This window comes from Danio rerio, chromosome 7, assembly GCF_052040795.2.
Source record: "Danio rerio strain M-AB ecotype USA chromosome 7, GRCz13ab, whole genome shotgun sequence".
Lineage (NCBI taxonomy): Eukaryota > Metazoa > Chordata > Actinopteri > Cypriniformes > Danionidae > Danio > Danio rerio.
This window is the reverse complement of record NC_141027.1, coordinates 38,485,578-38,511,028: the sequence shown is the minus strand read 5'-3', so window position 1 is coordinate 38,511,028 and position 25,451 is coordinate 38,485,578. Positions and strand designations below refer to the sequence as shown.

Here is a 25,451-nt window from a genome sequence, read left to right as displayed (position 1 = left end):
ACTCTATGCCACGAAGGATTAAAGCAGTACTTAAGGCAAAAGGGGGTCCAACCCGGTACCAGTAAGGTGTACCTAATAAAGAGGCTGGTGTTGCTTTTTTAGTATTGGTTTGGGATGCACAAGTTCTGCTAAGGTTTTAAAGGCAATATTCCAACTGGCAAAATAAACAAAACTAGCACAGAAACAATGTAGCACTTGTTTCAGTTTTGATATTCCCTGTGTAATATTACATAAATATGAGAGAAAAACTTGAACATTTGTACCCAGTGTCTTAAATAATAGGTTAATGTAACTGCATTCTAAAGACTAGAATACATCCATAAAGGGACTTTGATTCTACTCAACTACCATGCAATATGTTGTTAGTGTTGTAGGACAAGTGCAAATAAACAAACAAGCAAAACAAAATAAAATAAAATAAACAGCCTTCGGCTATAGCAGTTTACTAAAGAATATTACATTTTATTGTCAATGGAAGCTCTGTTTTTTTTTTATATACCAGCAGTATGGCGAAGCAGTGAGGGTCTGTTTTACGTGAAGTGAAATTAAATGTGCTGACGGTTCAAGAAGCACTGGCATTTGCAGTTTTGCAAAAACGTTTCGGTGGACATGCGCCTTCATAATTTTTACTTTTAAAATAAAAAATTATCCTTACCTGTGACTTTTACAGACATTTATGATTTGTGACACTTATACTTTAAAAAACGTAGTTCACACCAAAAATGAAAATTCTGTCATCATTTACTCATTCTTCGCTTATACTAAACGTTTAAAGAAAGCTGGAAACCAGTAGCATAGACAATATTATTTATTTTCCTACTATAAAAGTTAATGGTTTCCACAGCAGAATGAACCACCAATAACTCTGGCATTTGTTTTATGCGTGGATATCCTTCCAGCCACAACCCAAAATTTGGAAACACTCATACTTACACATTTCATTCATAATTTTGTTTACTCAATTCACCTGTACCATTGGAGCACCCAGATGAAACCTACACAAACACAGGACTTCTTGCTGTAAGGCGAAAGTGCTAACCAACCGCCAAGCCACTGTGCCACCCCTGAGAGATTTCCAACATTCTTAAAAATATATATTTTTGTGTTCAACAGGAAAACGAAGCACAAAAGATTTGAAGCCACATGAGGTAGAGTGTAAATTGTCTGTAAATTTTGGGGTGAACTATCCCATAAATCAGGCTTTCTGATGGATGAAATTTGAACATATCATGGCAGAATTGTTGTGGTTATTATTGGGATATTTGTCAATGTCAGTTTAGGACTACGGCAAATTAAAACAGTTGAACACAAAGAGCTTCCTCATTGTGCTCATTTACCTGATGGAAAGTACCCTCTAAAAGCAAATGTTTTGTCAATATATTGGACACACATCACATTTAGCAGGGAAAATATACCTTGAAATAGTATACCAGTAAGGAAAAAAAAGCTTTCATGTGTGTGTGTGTGTGTATGTGTGAGTGATAGAAAATGAGTCTCTTTGTCTGTCTGTGGGTGAGAGAAAGAGCTCTAGGTGTCACTGGCACTATCAACAAGCCCCCACCCCCAACCAAACCCTCTTTAGTCACCACCCCTTCACAAGATACCACCTCCACCACCACACAACAAAACACAGCCGTTCCTTCTCCATCTGCGCCTCTGTCTCTGATATCTGCTTGAGCACACAAAAGCACACTTCTTTCTCACACATATTCACTATCTTCTCGCTGTGGCTGTTTGTTGAGCATTTAGCTGACCTCCACAGATCATGTGTTACTCAGACAAGCCCAGAGAGCTGTCTAGGAATAGACTGTGGGTGAGATCAGATCCTCCTGCCTGACAGACTGTGAATTTGTTGCTTTAGCTTTACTTTTAATGCCTTCTAGTTGCTGTGAACGTAGATTTAATCTGCAAACATGATGCTCAGAGAATGCTGAGGACGATGAATATATGAAGAGTTCAGATGTAAAAACTTGAAATCTTCTAAAATGAGCATTTTTATCAGCCAGCGTATGTAATTTCGCTTAACTAATTAACTAAAATTACTTAACTAAAAAAAGAGACACTGTTATTTTATTTATTTATGTTATTAGCAAAACTGATGAGACTGATTAAATTAAAGAAATTAACAAAATGTATTGCTTCATTAGTATTTTAATTTAATATGTTTATTTATAATGTGTTGTATAATGTTTATTGAAATGTTTATTATATTTTAATCTTTAAATTCATTCATTCATTTTCTTGTCGGCTTAGTCCCTTTATTAATCCGGAGTCGCCACAGCGGAATGAACCGCCAACTTATCCAGCAAGTTTTTACGCAACGGATGCCCTTCCAGCCGCAACCCATCACTGGGAAAGTAATCTTTATATGTTATATTATAATCATACTTTAAGAAAAGTCATAGGTCTTCAAAGAAGAAAAAACATCCTACACTAGTGATCTAAAAAATAATTAATTGACAGAATCTAAAATATATATTAAGTGAAATATAAAAACACAATGTATAATAATTAGAAAAATCTAAATTATATCCAAAAGACAAAGTGAAAATTCCAATAAATTAAGTCATATCACCCAAAATGATTTTACAATCCTATAAGGCAAAGTAAAAATCCAAGTAAAAATTTTGTGTTCATTAGAATTTTAAAATCCTACAGGATTCTGAATGTCCATTAGAATTTTAGGAATCCATAAGATCCTATAGAATCCTAAAGGATAAACTGAATTTACAATAGGATTTTTTGACAAGGTTTTTATGTCAAATAAGTTCTTTTCCTGGTCTTCAAAGTGAATCAACTCAACATACACAAAAGGATGCTGAGAATAATGCAATTTTTTCAAATGGAAATTTCAGAGGTGGTAGAGGTTTTTGCATCTGAACTCATATATAAACACATTATCTGATCATAAATTAAGTCTAAACATTCTTACAGGACTGTGTGCTTCAAATTTAAACCAGCAAGTGGTGTTTAGCAGTCTTACATTGTCTGAAAGGATAGTTCACATACAATTTGCTGTTAATTTTTAATCTCAAGCCGTGTGAAAAGCTCTGCTTTCAGATAAAACATAGCCTAGGTCCTTGGTGATAATTAAAACCAATGACAACCTGCACTTTGGGAGTACATAAACAAACATACAGGTGAAACAAGATTAATATCTCTGGCTCATGATGTTTCATTCAAGCATTTTGGATAAAAAAAACGCTATTGTGTGAACTCTACCTAATTTGATCTCATAACATAACCAACCCATTTACCCTAGCTGACACTTGGTTGAAGGCATATGGATGTTTACATTTTGACTACAAGTTGGACGGGGGCAGAATAGTTTTAACAAACTGAACTAACTAACTAAACAAACTGACAAGCTGCCAATCTGTGCTGGAGATCATACTGACAGATCATCACTGAGTCGTGTTTATAACTGTCATGGCAACAAGCCAAGAGCGGATATCCCTGTATGGATGCTGCCGCTGCGCCGCCGCTTAACCTTTCTTTGTCATCTGATAATCTTTAACCTGCCTTTACACACTCTCACCGAGAATGAAATGATATGTCGTATATATTTATGTGGAACAATGGAGATAATAAAAAAGTGAGAGCTTGACTTCTAATGCACCTCGCACTTCATTTTTGTTGTTCAATTGAATTAACGTCAGTGATAATAACATCACACACTATGAAGTCTACTTACCCACACAAACCCAAGCCCACCGCAGGCAAATCCATTTCATGAGGTAAAGCCGAATAGTCCCGATTCTCTCCATCATCGCCGTCATCTCCTGTTGTTCGCGGCTCAGGTCATTTCCTCATAATCCAAACCGATTTTCAACTCGTCTCATGTCGGTTTCAGGTTTTCTCTCGATTCAACTTCTTGCATGAGCTTCAAAAGCGGCGTGTGTGCCTCCGTGTGTCCCGCGGCTCATCGCGCTGTCTGTCTGGAGGGAAAAGCAGAAAGACCTTCAGGCAGGAGAGAGAGACGGGATTGGAGGTTCAGTGGGAACAACAGGACACATCCTTCATCCAGGAATTGACTTTCTTGGTTACTTGCTTATTACGTTTTTGTTTCTTTTCAATACATCCCATCGAGTAGCCTAATGATATCGTCCACTACTTGACAGTATGTGTCAGTTATGTAATAATCTGTGGTTTACTAATCTGGGCACTGCAGATCAGTGAAGTGCTGTCCATCTGCTGGAGCGCATCTCACACAAAATAACACTCGGATCAATTTTCAACACAGCTACATATACAATATACTGCTCATGTAAATGACTGACTGCTCCCCTGAATAGCCAGTATAACACACAAGACTGAGGGCTCTCATTTGATGCGTGTGTATTTGACAGTATCATAAATAGACATTTATATATGAATTTTGCTTGGGTTTGTTTTCATCATTTGTCTGATGGAGACTTACCAGCTGTCGGGACTGTGGAAGTGAAAGCCTGCACTCTTGTGGACGGAGGGTTGCATCGGTGGAAGGAAGCCATGACGTGTGGGCCACATTCCTTTATTTACATGCTAAACAATACCTCCTACCGAGCCTTTTGAAGCAAACAAAAAATTCTGCGTGGTTTCAAAATATACTGCCTAATTTCAACAATGTAAACTACCTACGACTAGACTGTTCTTCACGACATATTTCCGGTTGCATTAGTACTTTTGAATTAATTTTTTACTGCTTAAATCAATCTAATCTTATGTACCTAAACGTGGCTTTGGATCTTCAGGGCATAAAAGGCACCGCTGGGATTCGAACCCAGGATCTCCTGTTTACTAGACAGGCGCTTTAACCAACTAAGCCACGGCGCCGCTGCGTGATTGGTCATCGGTTTTCCTATACGTACGTCATACAACAGTCCGACACACGTTTAGTTACACACTTGAAAGAAATTATTCGTTATTATACTCAGAATCTTCCCATGAATCGAATACATTTATTTTAAACTTTTTAATCTTGTTTAGAACATTTTTTAAACATAAGCAAAAATACATGGTCCCTACTTTTCGACAATTTATGATTGAAGTTGACTCACTGCTCAAATCTTTCCGTAACAAGTCATGTGTAACAACGTGTCAGATTCTTGGTTCTATATGAAGAATTGTTGTCTATTGATTCTGATTTGAGTTAGATAGCTTTTTTAATGCTCTTAATTTATTTCCATACACTTTAATACTTCACTTACCCCTTCCTTTGTTTTGTTGTTCTTTTTCTTTCTGCAGCTAATGTAGTTTGTATTTTTCCCTTTTTGTATCTCTCTTATATTGATCTCCTGATTGTGGTTTTATATTTTCACTCTTTAATTAAAACAATACGCACGCTGTAAACGAGGGCGCTAATGTTTTTAGATAACACCGGACGCTCAAATATAATCGGGCTTTTGTGAAGTTCCCAGATCCTGTAACAATCTCTCCCCTTTAAAAATAAAACTAATATCAATTTTTTACATAATTAGATTTTCCCTAAATACTATTGTACAATACTTATTTATATGCTTTTATATTCACCAAATTTGTGTTCATTTGAATATATTTATTTTAAACATTTATTTTGCACTTTTAACATTTTATCTTTTATTTATATAAACATTGTTTAATCTTATAAATGGCTAATTGTATTAGATAAAATAATGATTTTGAGGTGTATTTATTTTTCATTTATTATTTTATTAATTAATGATTTGATATGAATGCTTGTTCCCCAAACATTTGCATCAACTCCCTAGGACTTCCACCTTAACAAGATCTGAACTACTGTTAGGTTATTTTACAGTTGTGACAACAAAAACACAACATATAAATTTTGTAATCTATATAAACAAGCTGAAAAACATTTTGTAGATGTGTTTTGCATTTATCTACTTGTACAGTGTAAGCAGGTTTGATAGCAGGTTTAAATGGAGTCTAATGTCAGGTGGGACACTTCAAAATCAATTAATTTATTGAGAGAGAATAAACCCCCTCGATTAACTGTTTTAAATTTCACTTGAGCTTTCCTACTTTGATTCATTTCAGGTATGTGGGACATTTACAACTCAAGTAATTAGAGTTAACGAATAGGACCTCATTATTTCACATTTCATTTGAAGTTTTGACTTACACTTTAATTTTCTGCACTGACATGCATCTAAAGTTGATCATGGGCAAAAAATGTATATATACATTTTTTTTTTCAATTTTATTATTTATTTATGACAAATTTCTGTAATCATAACATATTTTGAAATCAGGTACACTTATGTAAATAAATGCACCAAACATGTGGGCACACAAACACATTTGTACCCGCACACAGTCTCTCTCACACACACACAGTAGCTTCTTGACATTTCTCTAAAACAGAATCCTCACAAAGGACAGGCAGTTCTTCATACATGTTCTACCTCTTGTTCTTGAGATTTTTTAACCTAAAGTCACAGGAGAAAAGGATTGATTAGATATTAGAATAAATAAAATAGCAAAATGCTGAGTGTTATAAAATCTGAGCTCTGACCTCTGGAGCAGTTCACTGGTGGGCACATCTCTATCTACATCTTCACTGTTGGAGTCGGTGTCGTCTGAGCTGCTGTCAGACTCCTCATGCCTCTTCTTCTGCTTCCCTTTATGCTTATGCTTCTTGCTCTTTTTCTTCTAAGAAAAGAACAGTGAGAAACTTAATGTCATTTCTAGTTTTGCAAAGACATCAGACCAGGATAATATGTTCTAGGAGAACACACCTTTTTCTCTTTCTTGTGTTTTTTGCCTTTGTGCTTCTCTTTATCTTTCTTCTTCTGTTTCTTCATTTGCGGTGAGTGTGTAGATGGCACAAACCCTGGTGAAAAGAAGTACAACATTAAAATTTAACATTTTTATAAAATACAAGGCAGCAAAAAATCCCTGGATAAAAAAGGTGATCTAATATTACGGCACATACATATTCAAACATTTCAGAAAATAAATCATGACCTAAAAATTACAAATTAAATCCATTATTTCAGGATCTCGAGTGACTTTCGATTTAGATATTTATTTATCTCAAAGCATGTTGTAGTTCATTCATTCATTCATTTTCTTGTCGGCTTAGTCCCTTTATTAATCCGGGGTCGCTACAGCAGAATTAACCGGCAACTTATCCAGCAAGTTTTTTTACGCAGCGAATGCCCTTCCAGCCGCAACCCATCTCTGGGAACATCCACACACACACTCATACACTACGGACAATTTAGCCTACCCAATTCACCTGTACTGCATGTCTTTGGACTGTGGGGGAAACCGGAGCACCCGGAGGAAACCCACGCAAAGGATGTTGTAGTTATTATTTATTATTATTATTACTGGTTAAAGACATTAGTGTTAACATGAAGACTTAACAAACCCACTCAGGTGTTTCCGGTGAACTGTCATGCCATTATAAACTCGCCGTGTTTAAGATCTGCTAGGTATAAAATCATTGATCTTCACTCCCTAACTGTTTAAATATAAAGTTGGTCTCATACAGACAAGAAGCACAATGGTAAATTATTCTACGTCATGTCTTTAAAAAAACTGTAAAATCATTTTTCTAAAGGAGTTTCTGAGCTCACACGCTGTATCTTACGGACCTTGAATTTAAACCTTCATTTCATTTTACGTTTGAATAACTAAACAAGAGCTCAAGTCTATTTAATAGACTATGTTTGAACTAAGTTACATTATATATGCTGTAAAAAACCTTATGAACATCGACCTTTCACTGAGAGTTTATTGGTGGTTGAAAAACTCAAACATCTCATATAAAGCCTAATTAGGTTGTTAAGAGACTGTGGTTAACCATCTGTGGTTACAGAGACTGACCAGGAGGTGGCAGTCTGGGGCCAAACTCCTCTTCGTCCAGGCCTTGTGATTTAGCTGGAGCATTTAAGGAGGATTGGGTACTTTGGGCTGTAGTTTCAGCAGATGGCACACTCTGGACTGTGAGATGCTTCAAATCTAAAGCAAAGAAAAATGATGCAGATAATTATGCATAACAATATAGATTTTCATGGTACATCCGTATAAATAATCTGGTGCTTCTGAAAGCACTTACTTTAATACAATATAGTATACAAAAACAGTTTGTGAGCAAAGTAGTAAACCAAATTGGTAGTACCCGAGTGACCTATAACTTTAAAGCGAGATTCTGAAGTGCACACTCAATGGATGCATTACTATTCCATGAGTCCAAGGGAGAACGCAAATGAAGCGACAACAGCCACAGGTAGGTCTTATTATAATGACAACATTACAGATATAGCATGTCTGAATTCTATTCACTCATACTCTAACTACAGATAATGAATGTTTCTAACGTTCATGAATTAGGGTTTAAATCAAATGTTGTGCCTACTCAGAACATATAAATTAGGGCTGCTCGATTATGGGAAAAATCATAATCACGATTATTTTGGTCATAATTGTAATCACGATTATTCAAAACGATTAACAGTTGAAGTCAAAATTATTCATCCTCCTGTGAATTTATTTTTATAAATAAATTTTTCCCAAATGATGTTTAACAGAGGTTTTTTTTTTACAGTATTTCCTATCATTTTTTCTTCTTCTGGAGAAAGGCATATTTGCTTTATTTCAGCTAGAATAAAAGCAGGTTTGAATATTTTGAAACCTATAACAGCTCGATATTATTAGCCCCTTTAAGCAATATATGTTTGATTGTGTGCAGAAGAAACTACTGTTATACAATGACTTATCTATTTACCCAAATTAAGCCTTTGAATGTCACTGAATACTAGTATCTTGAAGAATATCTATAAATATAATGTGTAAAATATAATGTGCTGTCATTATAGCAAAGATAAAAGTAATCAGTTTTTAGAAATGAGCTATTAAATGTGCTATTTAAACTGCTTTAAGCATCTTCACTGTATTTTTGATTTTATTATTGATTAATAATAAAAACAGTCTGCAGCAGCAGGAATATCGCACGCTGTCTTTTTAAGAATAGTGCAGCTCTGATATAGTTTCTCTTTCACGTGTCTTTTGATTCTCAATTTGTGAGTTTATTACACAAGTGAGGGTTAATATGAATAATCAATAAACACCGCGCTCTAACACAAGTGTGCATGTATTTGATCAATAAAGCGCTCACATTAAGATCGCGTTAGATGTGTGTGTGCTCTGCTGTCCGAGGCTAAGCGCGCGCAAACACACACGCTACCTGTCCGAGGCCAGACACGGTGCGCACACACACAACAGCACGCGTGCTCTTTTGCGCTTTTAAAATAATGAGTGATGCGCATCCCGTGCTGCAAAAGTTACATTACAGCACATGCTTGTAGTCATTTTCACATGGAACTGAGCTTTGCAGAGGCAAAGAGTTTTCACACGTGTACAACTGGAAAGGGGGCGGTACGTGATGGAATAATCATTTATCTCGATTAATGGTTTTTCATAATCGTTAAAAGCCAAAATCGAAATCCCATTTTCGATTAATTGCACAGCCCTAATATAAATGCAGAGGCACAGATTATATCTAATCTTCAGCCGTTCTATACCCATTGCTTTGTTGATGTCAGGAGCAGGAGTGAACTGAGCCGGGATGGGTGGAATCACGGTCCCAGATGTAGTAGTGCTCTGGGCTGCTTCAGATGTTGGAGGGGCCAACTCTTCCTCCTCTTCAGCCTCATCTTCAGATGAAGAGGAGCTTTTCTCATCAGATGAGCTGGCAAAGATGGCTTTAAAGAGATCCATTGAAGGCCTCACCTCTTCTTCCTCCTCCTCCTCCTCCTCTTCATTCTTTTGATCAGATTGCTTCTCAACAGATTGGGCCACTTTTACCTGCATAAAATGGGATTACATTGAGATTTAAAATAAGCCTCTAAATGGATGTCAAATAGAGAGATAAAGCCATGAGTCAAGTAGCTTAATCCAAGACCTCTGAGAACAGACATGATCAACAGCTATAATGTATGCTTTCACACAAACACTGAATAGTGAACAAAGTCACTAATTCATAAATATATTTTCTAGGCTTTATAGTTATGGATGAAGGGGTGGCACGGTGGCTCAGCGGTTAGCACAGTCACCTCACAGGAAGAAAGTAGCTGATTCAAGTCCCAGTTGGCATTTCTGTGTTTGCATGTGTTCATGTGGGTTTTTACCAGGTGCTCCGGTTTTCCCCAGTCCAAAGTCTTGCGGTATAGGTGAATTGAATAAACTAAACTGACCATAGTGTACGAGTGTATGTGTGTGTGAATACAAGTGTGTATGGGTGTTTCCCAGTGCTGGGTTGCAGCTGGATGGGAATCCGCTGTGCAAAACATATGCTGGATTAGTTGGCAGTTCATTCCACTGTGGCGACCACAGAATAATAAAGGGACTAACCCGAAAGGAAAATGAATGTATTAATGACATTAACATGAGTGAAGTCTTTCTATTAAACACACACACATGCATCATCCGCTGGTACCTCTGAAGTGGCAGAAGCAGGTAGAGCGTCTGTCTGGGTCTTGACCTCAGCCTCTGTTTGCTGGGTCGCTGAAACTTCACTGCGAGTTTCACTAAGAAAGGCACTGACTGCATCTTTAGGTTCAGATGCCTGCACTGGTACGTCCCACCTAGATTTCTTACTGGAGGCTTCTGCGGTCACTCGAGGAATGGTTGAGCTGGAAGGTTTGGGATCACTTGGGTTGACCTGGCTGCCATCCGGTATGGTTAGGAAGTTAAAGACAGAGTACTTATCTCTCTTTACTTTAGGCATTCCCACCATACTGGACCTGCAAATGACAGACATAATAAATGGATGTTACAGAGCAAAAAAGAAACATGTTTTCTGGCAATTTTAAATAAATTACATAAATGATAACAACAACAAATGTAATTAAGAATTTCTTTACAGTAAATTCTCATTGTGGTGTTAAAAAATAAGTAAAATAGAGATTCCATTGACTTTTACCATGACAGTTTGTGCAAGTTACATCTAATGCAATACATAAATAGATTTTTTTTAACTACAATCAAAACCAAAATGAGTGTAAATGAAAATGTAAATTGCAAATGTACACCAGTACATATCATCAGTTTGAATACGTTTTTTTTTGTGAACATTTTTTTCTTGAAATGTTTTAACAGTAAAGAAACCTCTTCAGCCAGAGCATGTGATTTGATCCACCAGAACCGAATGTCTTACCCTGGATAAGGATCGGGAATATTGAACCTTTTACACAACAGTTTATCAGGATGCCATTCAAACGTGTCTCTGGTAAGCTTCCCAAACATCTTCATCTTCACAGCAGCCTGTTTGTCATCCACATCATTCTAAATAAAGACAGAGAGTGGTAAACTATGACTATAATAAAGTTAGTTCTAAAACAGTAGACAAAACTGGAACATTTAGTTACTCAACATTAATCATTTTCTGAACAAATTAGTACATTTTACCTGAACAGTTATGAGTGTGTCAAAAGCTAACTCTCTATACTGAAAGCAGATCTCTTTACCTCTTGCTCTTGTGCAACATCCACAGTGTCAGTGTCCTCCTCATGTTTTCCATGTGTGAAGCGTGAAGAGAGAGATGAGCTGCTGGGCTTGTAGAGTAAAGCAGCACGCACAAATTCTTCTCTTTCTCTTCCTCTTTCCCACTCTGTCATAGAGGAGTCCAGACTCAACTCAACAGCATCTGCAAATCATCACCAAAGCCATCAGAAAAATAAGCACTGAGCCACATTTAGGTTAGCAAACATCAGGATAAATTAGATCGATCACAAATGTTCGAACTCACCTTTATCACCCTGCTTAAGTTTGCTAATGTACAGATCATAGCGGGCCTGTTTCTGAGGATTCTTTGAGAATGGTTTGAAGGTTTTGCTAGCATCAGCAGTGGGTCCAGACCAAGCATTCAAGGCCATCTGGGTTTCAGAGGGAGGCTGAGGCTGTGTGGAGCTTGACTGGAAACGGCTGGAGAGGGCTTGCAGAGCGGCAGCTTTTGCTTTAGCTGAAGCCACCACAACGGCTCGATCTACAGCCGACGAAAGGTTACTCTCCGACGGTTTCTGGCTCTCTGCTGCTTTGCGGATCTCAGTCAGCCGCTCTCTATCTTTACTTTCCAGCAGCTCAAACACAGAACTGGGGCCTGCAGAACATAAACAAACATACATTTTGAATCAAGTTTGAGTTATGAGTTTTATTCAATCTTTATTCTTTAGCATTCAAAAATAACACCAATTTTAGAATACATTTTACACAAGGGCTTTTGATCTGTAGCATTCAATGCTGCTGATAAGTGTGAGATAATTGTATATCAATATTATATAATTTTAACATTACACATACAATAAAACCATTATAATGTTTCATTATAATCTATCACAATTAAATCCACCTTGTTGACATTGTAAAATGGGTATTGCCTTATACTGATTGTCACTCATCTTAAAAAAAAAAAAAAAAAAAAAAAGCTGTATCCAAAATCACATACTTGAATACTAAATACAGGTATGAAATAGTATTCGACAAAAAAGAAATAGCCAAATTATTAGTTAGAGTAGATTAATCGTATTCTTCCCAAATGACCTATCATCTCATGAGTCATGACTCATGAGGCCAAGGGAAACAATTTTGTGAGTGGCAGTGAACTGTAATTGATGCTGATGTTGATGTCTCATAAAATAACTACATGGTCAATATGTTCTGATTATATTCATTCTAAACTGCTTTTTTCCAGGAAGTAACTTTTTAGTACGCACTTATATAATTAATAAAAACTTTATTCTTTTTTAAAGATTCACTGACCAAAAACAATCATATTTACATAATTAAAAAAGATTTTATGGTGATCATTTTGTGGTGAAAACATGACAGCCCTAATCTGAAGCCAGCTGCAATTGCATGTATATGCACAGTTTACAAATTGATTTTTAATATATTTTTATATTAATAAAATTAATTTTATAGTATTTTCATGATGATACACCCAAGTTAAATAAATGCAGCACAGATCTGGTGCCATCAGTGATCGTTCACACAATTTTCATATAGTAAGTAGTAATGTGTATTTATACAGCGCATTTATCCTGTATGGCCATACACCCAAAGCGCTTCACAATCATGACGGGGGGTCTCTCCACCCCACCTTCAGTGTGCAGCATCCATTTGGATGATGTGACAGTAGCCATAGGACAACGGCGCCAGTGCACTCACCATACACCAGCTATTGTTGGAGTGGAGAGACAGTGATGGAGCCAATTCAGTAGATGGGGATGATTAGGGGGTCATGATGGGTAAAGGCCAATTGAGGGAATTTGGCCAGGACACAAGGGTTCACCCATACTCTTTTATGAGAAGTGCCATAGTAGTTTTAATGACCACAGGGAGTCAGGACTTCTGGTTAACTTCTCATCAGAAAGAAGGCGCCCACTGACAGTATGGTGTCCCCTTCACTTTACTGGGGCATTAGGACTCACAGACCGCAGGTCAAGCACCCCCTGCTGGTCTCAGTCACCTAGCGGTCTATAGGCAAAGAGCTAAAGATTGGATTTAAATGTAAGTTTGGTAGAGTCATATTAATGTATTCAAGAGTAAATGAAACTGTTTGAACAAATCAATTAGCTTTCAGTGGGACAAATAATAATGGATTAAGTAACTTGTGGGCGACGTGGTGGCATAGTGGGTAGTGCTCTCACCTCACAGCAAGGTCGCTGGTTCGAGCCTCAGCTGGGTCAGTTGGCATTTCTGTGTGGAGTTTGCATGTTCTCCCTATGTTTGCTTGAGTTTCCTCCGTGTGCTCCGGTTCCCCCCACAAGTCCAGAGACATGCAGTACAGGTAAATTGGGTAAGCTAAATTTTCTGTAGTGCATGTGTGTGAATGACGGTGTATGGGTGTTTCCCAGTGATGGGTTGCAGCTGGAAAGGCATCCGCTGCATAAAACATATGCTGTATAAGTTAAGGGTTCATTCCGTGGTGGTGACCCCTGATTAATAAAGGGACTAAGCCGAAAAAAATGAATGAATGAGTGAATGAGTGAATGAATGAGTGAGTGAATGAATGAATGAATCCATGAATGAATGCATGAATGAATAAGTAACTTGTGAGCTCCTCACCCTGTAAAGCGGATTCTCCCAGCATGTCACGTCTCTGAGTGGAGTCTAACTTGTGGCGGCCCTGCTGTGATGCATCCTGTGAAAGCTGTCCACGCGAGAGCTGTAGTGCCTGAGCAACGATGGGGCTGACGGTGGATGGATCAATCACAGGACGGAAGTAATGTACAGGTCGAAAATCACGAGGCAAATCAGGGGGAGGATAGACCTAGAATACAGAGAAAAACATACTAGTTTAACTGCTCAACTTATTCACATCAAATGAGGAATATTAATAAAAAAACAGTGTAGTTCATATATTGTGAATGAACAGAATATTACCGTTTTAATCTCTGTGACTTCTGAGGCCAATGCAAAGCCATCCAGAATCCTGCCAGAATAGGCCATAACTCTTTTTAAAGCTGAAACAAAAAACAAACACATTTGTCAAGAACAGTCATTTTTCCTGTAGAGTCGACATTTTCACACTAAACAGTGGCTGCACACTAAAGCTTAGCCAGCCGAATTGTTGCCTCACTGTCATGTCTTAAAAATTATTCACATACAGCGTTTGTGCACAAAGAGACCTTACAAAACTTAGTTAACAAACTTATAGCAAAGCGGTTTAAAATTTGGATATGTAGAACAAACTAAAGAGGTTTGGTGATACCAAGAGAAATATTTCATTACAATAATGCCAATTTCTCTCTAGATAATATGGTCAATTTAAGATATTATATTTGTACATACACAGCAAGAGCCAAAATTATACTTAGCCCTGTTTTTTTAATAATAATAATAATCAATCAATTTTTATATAGCACTTTAAAGAGATGGTTTACTCAAAAATGAAAATGTACTCACTATTTATTAAGTGGTTCCAAACCTTCATGCGTTATGAGTTGTTATACATTCTCTCGTTTTGATCCCTGTCAGAATTCTGGCAACTGAATTTGCAGTTTTTACTGCAGTTTATTAAAGGTGGTTTTGAAACATGTTACTAGGTTTGGAGGAAATGTTTAAAATGTGTTTTTAAAAGAGTTTTTAGCTTAACTCTTAAAGATTTGAATTTTTAACATTTTCCAGCTTTTAGACACAGCCAATTTAATCACATTAAAAAGATACTCAAAGTACCCAGTCCTAAAAATCCTAAAGCAAACTAAATTTATCAGGACGTTATAAAAACAGAGCTATGGACTTCTTGCCACTAACCATTTTTCTTTTTAGTGTACTGTTGGGGAGCAGTCCATCCGTACAGTCCATCTCCTGGCTCTTCTCCTCCCAGCACATTGTCATAGTTTGACATGGAGTCTTTATGATAAATATCGCCATCTTCCTCTTCCATTGCACCAACTCCAAATGCCTGCACACATGCATTCACTGATGTCAGCTTATTTCTCTTAAAGGAATAATTCACCCAAAAAAATATTCTTAAGGTTCCAAACCCTGAGTTTGTTTCTTTCTTTTTCTTCTTCTTACAAGTTTTCTTTCTTATATTGAACACGAACAAAGATATTTTGAAGAAAGCTGAAAACCTGTAGCCATCGACTTCTATGGTCAGAAAAACAAATACTATGGAAGTGAATAGTTACAGGTTTACAGTTTTCTTCAAAATTTATTATTTTGTGTTTAAAAGAAGAAAGAAAACTCATAAGAAGTTTGAAAAAATTAAAGGATGAATAAATAATGACAATTTTCATTTTGGGGCACACCTTACCTTTATTATATTTTTTCCTTTTAAATTAGTTTTAGGTTTTTGGCACTTTGACCTCACCTGTCCTGCAATCCCACCCCTGCGCTCCTGTCCAGATGCTCTGTCTCCAAATAGGTTGGTTGTTCTGTCAGACTGAAGCGTGAAAAGGTTTATATGTCCTGATCCTGATCCACCACCCAGGGCCTGTAAAGGGTTCAACCCTCGGTAACCCAGACCATGAGAGTCCACTTTAGGGGTAAAGTCCACCGGGACCACATCTTTAGGGGCAAAGGTCACATTCTCTGGAGCAAATTCATCATCGTCCTCCTAAAAATAAATAAATAAATAAAATCAAGTATAGTTTCTTCAGTCTTCATTCAAAGAAATAATTCTTTAAGTCACAAAGAAAGCACTTATACTAATAAAACACATACTTAGCATGTCAATTTCAGATTCAAGCAAACATAATAAAATTGTAACTATCAAAACTAAAAAAACAATTATCCACCTCAGACTCTTCTGATCCATTGCGAGGCAAAGAACAGCCATAAACTCTGCCTGAAAGATGGAAAGATATCAAAGGTAAACAGATTAAAAATATATATATAAATCACATCTTTTCTCCACACATAAACTCAAAACAGCTATTTTTCCATGTCTTCTCTCATCACCAGTGTTTTGCTTGCGTGGCTTTCTTTTCAATCTTGGACCGACTCCCTGGCCATCTTTCCAGCCCATTTTTCTCAGCAGCTCCACACCAATGGATGACCTGGTGACCACAGCAAGCACTTCAGTTTACAGCTACGTTACAGTCAGTGTTGGGTAAATGTCTTTAAAAATAATAATAATAATAATAATAATAATATATATATATATATATATATATATATATATATATATATATATATATATATATATATATATATATATAATTTCTAAATACAACAAAACTTTATTTAGAGTACTTTTCAATTACACCAACTTTGAAAAGTAATTCAATCACTTAACTCAACACTAAATAAAAAAATAACTATAAATCTCATTAGTTGATCATAAAAAATAAACTATTCATTCTTTAAGATTGATATACTTAAATATTTAATAACAAACATAACATACTTTAGTTATCAAATACAACTATTCTGCAAAAAAGAACGCAACTTTAGATGCATCAAAACATGAAATATTTCAAAGCAATAAACTCCATATTTCATGCATGACACCTCTCCATTACGGATGTGACAGATGTGAAATTGGCACTTGTGTGACTTTGGAAAATCAAATATGACTGCTTGATAACAGAGATATTTTTGAGTATTTAACGGTACTGTAAAATACAAGCCAACACAAACATCTTAGAAAGAGTTTAACTATTTTGGTGTAAAGTTTTTTTTCTCTGCAAGGTTGACATTTGTATGGAATTGCTCACAACAAATCACTCTGCTTTTCTGAACTGATTTACAGTATTTAAGACAAGTATATTATAAGCAACTTCAACTAAATAACCGAAAATGAACCCTTTGTAACTAACTACAGCCAGACCATAGGGCATTGGGTACCGTGCAGGGGCAATGAACTCCTCCAGCAGTCCAGGGTCACCAGGAATCAGAGCAGCGAGAGAGCTGACAGCTCGCGCTTTGTCCTTTATCTGATCTTTCCTCTCAGAGGCAAACTCGTCTGTTGTGGTGATCTCTCGCGGTGCAATACCATGCTCACCAAAGTCCTTCAAATAAACACACTCTTTATTAGGAATACATTATACAACCCAAGAACTTAACCGACACTGAAAGTCACACAATAACCTCCTCATCCATAAAGTCCTCTGGTCTGGCATTGTGTTTCTCGGACTTTTGTTGTCGAGATGATACAAATGTTGACGGCGTCCAGCCTAAAGAACAGAGTAGATTAGTTAAATTAATACAAGACTCGGTTAACAGCATTAGTGCATTGATAAAGGCTCTCACTGACCTTCTTTAGAGCCCACTGTGTTGAAGTAACCAGCGGAGAAACCACCAGTAAAAGCCCCGTGAAACCTTTTGTATCGACCCTTCTCATCTTTAACAGTCTGCTCGTGCACAGGTATTGGCTTTCTGCTGGGTTCATCTTAAATAAACATGGATCAACAGTGACAATCGCTAGGGAAGTGTGCCAAATTTACGCTTATTGATTTTTATTAAAAGTTCACAGCTCGAATGCATCAATATGTTGAGAAGAACAACAAAACAGAGTAAGTTTACAAATACAATACCTTCTTCCAGAGGTTCTAAGGGAGTCCCGTAAGTCACAAAATCTTCATCGCTGTCTTCGTCGGACGCCATGTTTACAATAAGTACGGTGGCCGTGTGAGCTCTTGCTATGTCCGGTTCGTGAACCGATCTTTTTTGACTCGGATCTTTTAGGTGACTCAATTGAATGTACTCCAACCCGAACTGAACTAACACTAGTTTAATAACTGGATATAAGCATCCCATACTTTCTTTCTCTAAATTAAAATAATATGGCAAAATAGTGACAGTGCTTTAGTATGCGATTACGAATTCAGCCCATGACTACGGTAAGTTACAATTGATTCACGAATCGGACAAAATTGGTCAAAGCGATTCTCGCGGACATTAACTATTTATTATGATCCCAGCATTTGGAGACGAGATAACGTAGATAAAATACGTTATACGTCGATTAATCTAAATTTGTATTTAATTTGTAAGTTACTTGTTTTATACCTGACGTTAATAAAGTAAAATTTGAAATCAAATGAAAAAGAAAGCCATACCTGCAGGTATTTTAAAACATTTAAAATAAAGTTCAATCAACTGACAATTCTGTTAGTTTACCTACATTTTTTTTTACTTTTTTCAATCCCATTTGACTTACTTTATTATATTGAACACAAAAGCATATTTAGAAAAAGCTGTAAACATTAACTTCCATATTAGGCTATGTGTTCGTGAAAAAAGTCAATGGTTGCAGGTTAACCTTCTATAAGAAATCTTTAGGATTCAAAATACACAGCAAAGGCTTAGAACCACTTGAAAATAAGCAACTATAAGTACATTTTCGTTTTGGGGCATAGTGCTGATTTTGAGAAGCGAAAAAAACACCTCAAAAGGTTGATTCACTAATATGTTTTGGTACTTACCAATTATATTATGGATTTGATGATACAAAATATACTAAAAAAAGTAATGTATTAATTTTTTCACAGTAACAATCAAATATAACTTGTAACTGACGTTTAAACAGCCAAATATATTAGTCTTTCATGTTAATTCATTCTAAAGTTCAGTAATATTAATAACACAGCACAACAAACTCCATAAAACAAACAACTTTTATTATTGCCAACACAGTTCACTTAAAGACATTCTTGTAGATTTTTACTTCTTAAGTGACAGTAAATAAAATCTGAGTCAACATTGACACTCACTTAAGATATCATTTGCCTGTTTCCCTTTTATCTTAAACAACTAGTGCAGCCTTTGGTTGCATAAAAGTACTTAAAAAAAACAAAAGCAGCACATCATGTCATAGGCATAAATATACGTTTCCTATAGGTAAAAACCAGATTAAGTTGAACAAATATCTACATTTAGTATTTATTATCGTGTTCAGCAATTAACTTAAAAATACATACACCGTATGCATCTAAAACAGGACCACGGAATTACAAATGAAGACATCAAAATCCACAATCAAGTAAAATTGAAATCTTCCAACAGAATAAGAAGGATGTTTTCTAAAAATCAGCAACGTTCTGTTCAAAATGGGGTTTCCTTTTGAGCTTCCGTTGCTTCTTCATAAATTGCAGAGGGCAGTTAGAGTCACATTTGGAGACAGACCTCCAGACGCTTTGGATCTCCTGGCATTTAGGCCTATGTGCAATCTTGATGATTAATAAGTTGATATGAAATACTATGCTTCTTTGTCTCTTCTGTGCTATTGGATATGAGGTCGTGGTTTCAAAATAAGTTTCCCGGTCTAGGAGGAAAAGAGAAAAACAATTTGCACATGAAATGTTGCTGTGGATTTTTTTAATCAGTGTAAACACAAAGAGCAATTATTCAATGATAGCAAAAAATACTCACATCGTCACAGGACATGTTATATTCTGCTAGTACTGTCCGGCAGCGTGCAGCAATTCTGCAAGTGGTTAAGGAGAATCTGGAAGTTACTTACAATCTGCAGCTTTGAAAATAGATTGACTGAATAATGCACACTGCTACACTGAAAAGGATACATAGATGGTGCAACAACTCGCTTGTGTATTCCAGCAAAAAAGAGGCCAATGAGAGTCACGCAGCTGATAGTGAAAAACGGATGATTCCATAAAGACGAGAAAAAAGAAACCTGTAGAAAGAAAGGACACAAGGGGGAAACAATTATCAGAGCATACAAAGCAGAACATAATATCTGACATATCTTTACTTCACATACTTTCTGGGTGTCTGGATCAATTAGCCAGTTCCAGGCTCCTGTAGCCGTGCACACAGATACCACAATCAAAATCACTGCAAATAGAAAGCAGCATTAATGAATGATAACAAGGGAGTGTAAGCCACAACTCATTTTTAGAACTTGTGGATATACAAGTGTTATAAAAGTGTAAGACAATTTGTTTAAGAGTTACAGAAAAATGTCATATGTACTAGACACAAAAAAATACCAATTTGTCCTGTATTTGGTTTATTTTCAGAAATGTTGCACTCACATTGCGTAAAACTGATTTTTATCACTCCGAGCTAGCTAAAATGCAATTATACATTGAACAACTAAACATTTAATAAACAGTGATTAATGGTTTAATTCAATATTACAACATACAGTTATGGATAGGATGATTGGTAGAGCTAGACACAGTATTAGATTCGACCCTGATGTGAAATTGTGGTCAGGTTTTTATTTTTATCTTTGAGATTGGAGGAATAATTATTAATATTACTAATTAATTTATGTATAAATGATAATAATGTTCTCTTTTATCTTTTTTTCTTACTGCTTGTGTGCAATGTAAATTAGACATTCTGAAATTTCTGTTTTAGCATTTTAATGCCAAATAAGTCCTGTATTAATGAATATGCAATTTGCAAAACTGGCACTATTTTATATTGGGCAAGGTACTGATTCCCCAACTTCTCCCCGGGTGCCACAGCAATGGCTGCCCAGTGCTTTAAGTATGTGTGCCAATGTGACATAGAAATGCAAACACAAATTCTGAGTATGGATCACCAAACTATCCATGTCATGACTTTTCTCTCCAATATATATATACACTCACCAGACACTTTTTTTTTAGGTAAACCTGTCCAATTGTTTGTTAATGCAAATTTCTAATCAGCCAATCGCATGGCAGCAATTCAATGCATTTAGGCATGTACCCATGGTCAAGACGATGTGCGGCAGTTCAAACTGAGCATCAGAATAAGAAAGAAAGGTGATTTAAGTGACTTTGGATGTGGCATGGTTGTTGGTGCCAGACGGGCTGGTCTGACTATTTCAGAAACTTATGATTAATGGGACTTTCACGCACAACCATCTCTAGGGTTTACAGCCTGAAAAAGAGAAAATATCCAGTGAATGGCTGTTCTGTTGGCGCAAATGCCTTGTTGATGCCAGAGGTCAGAGGAAAATGGCCAGACTGGTTCCAGCTGACAGAAAGGCAACAGTAACTCAAATAACCACTCGTTACAACTGAGGTCTGCAGAAGAGCATCTCTGAACGCACTACATGTCGAACCTTGAAGCGGATGGGCAACAGCAGCAGAAGACCACTCTAGGTGCCACTCCTGTCAGGTAAGGTATCTGAGGCTACAATTGGCATGGGCTCACTAAAATTGGACAATTGAACTTAGAAGATTGGAAAAATGTTGCCTGGTCTGATGAGTCTTGATTCAGGAAAATTCAGGAATTTGTAGGGTCAGAATTGGGGGTCAACAACATGAAAGCATGGATCCATCCTACCTTTTACAAGCAGTTCAGGCCAGTGGTGGTAGTGAAATAGTGTGGGGGATATTTTCTTGGCACACTTTGGGCCCATTAGTACCGATTGAGCATCGTGTCAACTCCACAGCCTACCTGAGCATTGTGGCTGACCATGTCCATTTCTTTAAGACCACAATCTACCCATCTTCTGATGGCTACTTCCAGCCAGATAACGTGATGTCATAATATGCGAATCATCTCAGTCTGGTTTATTGACCATAACAATGAGTCCACTGTACTCAAATGGTCCCCAAAACTCAATCCAATAGAGCACCTTTGGGATGTGTTGGAATGGGAGATTCACTTCATGGATGTATTTCAGTACCTTGTTGAATCTATGCCATGAAGGATTAAGGCAAAATAGGGTCGTGTGTGTGTGTGTGTGTGTGTGTGTGTGTGTGTGTGTGTTATGGGCACTTAGTATGCATGTACAGTTCTCAACACATAGTCTGAGTTTTAGACAGCTTTTGAATTTCAATAAATATAAGACCAGGCAAGCTGGACTGACTCACTTCGCCAACGACCAGTAGCCGGCTGCAAACAAGACACATACTCAGTCAATCTTCTCTCAAAAGCCTTCAGGTCTGTGGATGAAGAAAACAACTGTACAAGCACAGTACTGACAGCAAGGAAATCACAATCCATTTTCCAGTTTTAATTAAAAGTCCATCGTGCCACATTATGTTGATGTCATATTGATGTGGTAACAGTTACTGAAATATGATTAATGAAAACGTATAACAAATATAAACAGCAAATAGTTATGAAACTAACTTATTTTACATTTAAGCGATTTAAAAGAACATGCTCATCCGCTGAACAAGCCTTATCAAGAAACAAATGCATTTATGACTACTCAATGTAACGTAAAGCAGACTATTTTGCATGGGGCATAAGTCAGAGGCTAATACGACTTGGCAACATTATGCTTAAAGTCAATATTCGGGTTAGTGTACTGTGTTGTAGCGTATATTTGTTTTTACAATGCATGTCAATAAAATCGAGAACTCTTCACAGATTAACGTAAACGTCTTGATGTGTCCTAGCCAACATGCTAGCAGCTCGATGTAAACACAACACGTATAACTTGCCATAGCAAAGGGGTGGACCATACGCTTATATCAAAAAACTACAGCAGCAGAGAAGTGCATTAAAGTAATATTGGACCTATTGAAAAATACCTTCAGCTTGTTCTAATGAATTCATTGCTCTTCCCCGGTGCTGCTCGCTCAGCTCAGGCCTGCGGACACGCGCAATTGCCGTCAGCGTGAACCAGCCAATCGCAGACACTCTCTTCTCATTGGCTACTAGAGTGGAGTGCGTCATCTTAAAGCTGTATAAAAGTTTAAATATGCTCTGATATACAGAATTTTCTCTGTGACTTAAACTGTTTAATAACTACTCTACAAAATGTTTACAGCAAAAAAAGTGTTAAAACTGTGAAATTTTATATAGACTTTATGAATATCGTTTAATTTTATAATTTGCCTCTGTACTCGGTTGTTTTTTTTTTTACCTTTGTACTTGTTGTCATCCATTGTTATGATTAATATGTTTGTATTGTTAAAATACAATAAACAAAAATGCTCTGATATATACTTAAATTGGGTAAATTATTGTGGTAAAAAAAGTAAAAACGTTATTAGATTAATAGTTTTCAAAAACAAAGCTTTAAAACCAAGTGGATTTTTTAAATTCTTGTTTTGAAGATATTGGATGGAAAAATAACATCTTTTCTTTTCTGCATAAGTAATAAACATGAGGAACTACATTTATAACTCAAATTAGACTTATAGTTAAATGTAAAAATAAATCAGGTTTTAGTGGTAATTTGACCCCCAAAGATGTTATTTTTTTGACTCAAACTATTTACCTGTGGAATTTATAATGAAACTTTTGATTTTATTTGGTAAATTTCATATTCATAATTGTAGATTTAATATTTCTAAACCTTGTTTAAAGGTTTATATTGTAGATTTTCATTTATATATAGACTCACTCCAGTATAATAATAGCAAGAAATGTCAAGATACGATTATAGTTGCAAAGGAGCTGAAGTTAATTGAATAGTAAACTTGCTGTTAATTGGATAGGTTAAATCATATTATCATTGTAAAGGTTTCTATATTGAAGCTGAAGATGTGGAAGATCTATGTTGAATATATTTTTATTTATCTTGATTATGTAATTTATATTTTAGTTTATGTTATTAGTTCCATTTGTATTATTTGGATGTCATGTTTAAATTGTACATTTGCTGTTGTTAAAAAAAAAAAAAAAAAAAAAAAAAAAAAAAATATATATATATATATATATATATATATATATATATATATATATATATATATATATATGCTGATATTTACTTGTGTTGTACTTTCCCATTGATCGAAATTCAACAATCAGAATAATTATTCTCTGAAAAATAATCATTCTATTTAAGTGATTTTAGATGCTGTTCGGCCAGGATCTGCTTACACCTCTGGGCCATGGCACTACATGCATGTAAAACAGCAGGTAGCTAATTTTTAAAAAGGTCAGATGTTTATTGTGAGAATTTTATTGTTAAAATAATGACAAAAAATTAACAGTAGTAGGAAAGGTGTACTCACAAGCATTCACTGAGCTTTAAAAAAAAAAAAAAAAACTAATACTACTAATACTTCCCTTCTTAGACTTTACAGACCTGAAACTTGCCTATAGCACTTATTCATTGTTGCTCTTGGTTGTGTAAATTGCTTCCTTGTCCTCATTTGTAAGTCGCTTTGGATAAAAGCGTCTGCTAAATGACTAAATGTAAATGTAAATGTAAAAAAACACAGTAAAACAAGAAATACGGTTTAATGCATTGTACCCTAAAACATTCCAAAAAACAAGGTGTGCTATAAAAATCACAAAATTGATAGTCCATTAGTGTATATACTTACAGTGATGACACACAAGTGTTGTGGAAATCTGCTAAAATGACTTCAGTCAGACAAGGGTTAAAGCAAAGCAGAAAAGTAGTTCATTAAAAGAACCCCGCAGGATAATACCTGTTAAACACACAGAGTGAATGTGTAAGAGACTGTGTCTAAGTCTTCCCAACAGACAGTTTTATACCCCTCAGTGCATGTACACTCACCCTTCATGCCAAACTCCAGGAAAGATTCATTTTTGGTGTGAAAGTAAAGATTCTGTTGTGATTTTCTAACTCTCGACTAGGAGTGCTACGATGTATCCAGCATTGGCCTTGGCCAGTACCAAACTTCTTCTCTGCATTCTACAAAACATGATGTTCATCAAGATGTTCATTAAAATTTCCATCACACAAGCAAGCAAGACATTTGTGAAAACCTGATTGGCCGAAGGGATTAAAAGATGGTAATACTTAACTCTTTAAATCCAGGGGAGTTAAAGATTTCTATGGCTGCATGGTGTGAAAACAGCCACACTGTATTGATAAAAATCTGCCCTTGTTTTTTTTATAATCACAATAAATAAAAAATTTATAAGAACACAATGTTTCAGATATTCCTGTACACATTATAAAAGGGGAAATAGTCTTCTTACCCATAAGTGATGATCTCTCACCATTATCATAGTCATGGTGGTCACCAACCAACATGATTTTCCACTAATGTCTAAAATACTAGAAAAGGTTTTTTATGAAGCTCCTTTCTACAGATGAACAAGAATTTTGCCAGGCCTCATCATGGTATGGAAACTGCTTTAGTGAACATAACTAATGATTTACTCTTAGCTGCTAA

At 36.1% G+C, this 25,451-nt stretch overlaps 3 protein-coding genes and 1 non-coding gene across 6 annotated transcripts in view; all 4 read right to left on the bottom strand.

The window, feature by feature from the left end:
* lrp3 (low density lipoprotein receptor-related protein 3) overlaps positions 1-4,558 on the bottom strand; it is a 36,553-nt gene extending 31,995 nt beyond the window's left edge. Inside the window, exons 1-2 of one of the 3 annotated variants that reach the window (NM_001130634.2) lie at positions 4,421-4,558; positions 3,695-3,938 (exon numbers count right to left, since the gene is read on the bottom strand). In NM_001130634.2, the coding sequence (NP_001124106.2) occupies positions 3,695-3,779 (85 nt within the window). In that variant the 5' untranslated portion in view covers positions 3,780-3,938; positions 4,421-4,558. Of the gene's footprint in view, positions 1-3,694; positions 4,208-4,420 lie in introns of those variants that run through there. The other 2 variants (NM_001431063.1, XM_087258584.1) reach the window with 2 other exon arrangements.
* A 183-nt stretch (positions 4,559-4,741) lies between these two features.
* Positions 4,742-4,815, bottom strand: trnat-agu (transfer RNA threonine (anticodon AGU)). The gene has a single exon. It is a non-coding gene; the product is annotated as a tRNA-Thr (tRNA).
* A 1,362-nt stretch (positions 4,816-6,177) lies between these two features.
* On the bottom strand, positions 6,178-18,055 carry gpatch1 (G patch domain containing 1). Its single transcript, NM_001204123.1, has 19 exons — positions 17,973-18,055; positions 17,693-17,827; positions 17,527-17,612; positions 17,284-17,447; positions 16,396-16,493; positions 16,233-16,282; positions 15,806-16,051; positions 15,244-15,394; positions 14,374-14,453; positions 14,056-14,260; positions 11,738-12,088; positions 11,457-11,635; positions 11,147-11,274; positions 10,427-10,733; positions 9,513-9,795; positions 7,816-7,950; positions 6,720-6,814; positions 6,497-6,633; positions 6,178-6,410 (listed from the first exon to the last, which is right to left on the bottom strand). Exons 1-19 carry the CDS (start codon positions 18,040-18,042, stop codon positions 6,383-6,385), a joined length of 2,928 nt encoding a protein of 975 aa, NP_001191052.1. The 5' UTR covers positions 18,043-18,055; the 3' UTR covers positions 6,178-6,382.
* Positions 18,056-19,037: 982 nt separating this feature from the next.
* cnep1r1 (CTD nuclear envelope phosphatase 1 regulatory subunit 1) lies at positions 19,038-22,952 on the bottom strand. Its single transcript, NM_001017874.1, has 6 exons — positions 22,884-22,952; positions 22,215-22,286; positions 20,159-20,232; positions 19,962-20,071; positions 19,810-19,864; positions 19,038-19,702 (listed from the first exon to the last, which is right to left on the bottom strand). Exons 1-6 carry the CDS (start codon positions 22,906-22,908, stop codon positions 19,661-19,663), a joined length of 378 nt encoding a protein of 125 aa, NP_001017874.1. The 5' UTR covers positions 22,909-22,952; the 3' UTR covers positions 19,038-19,660.
* Positions 22,953-25,451: the final 2,499 nt, after the last annotated feature.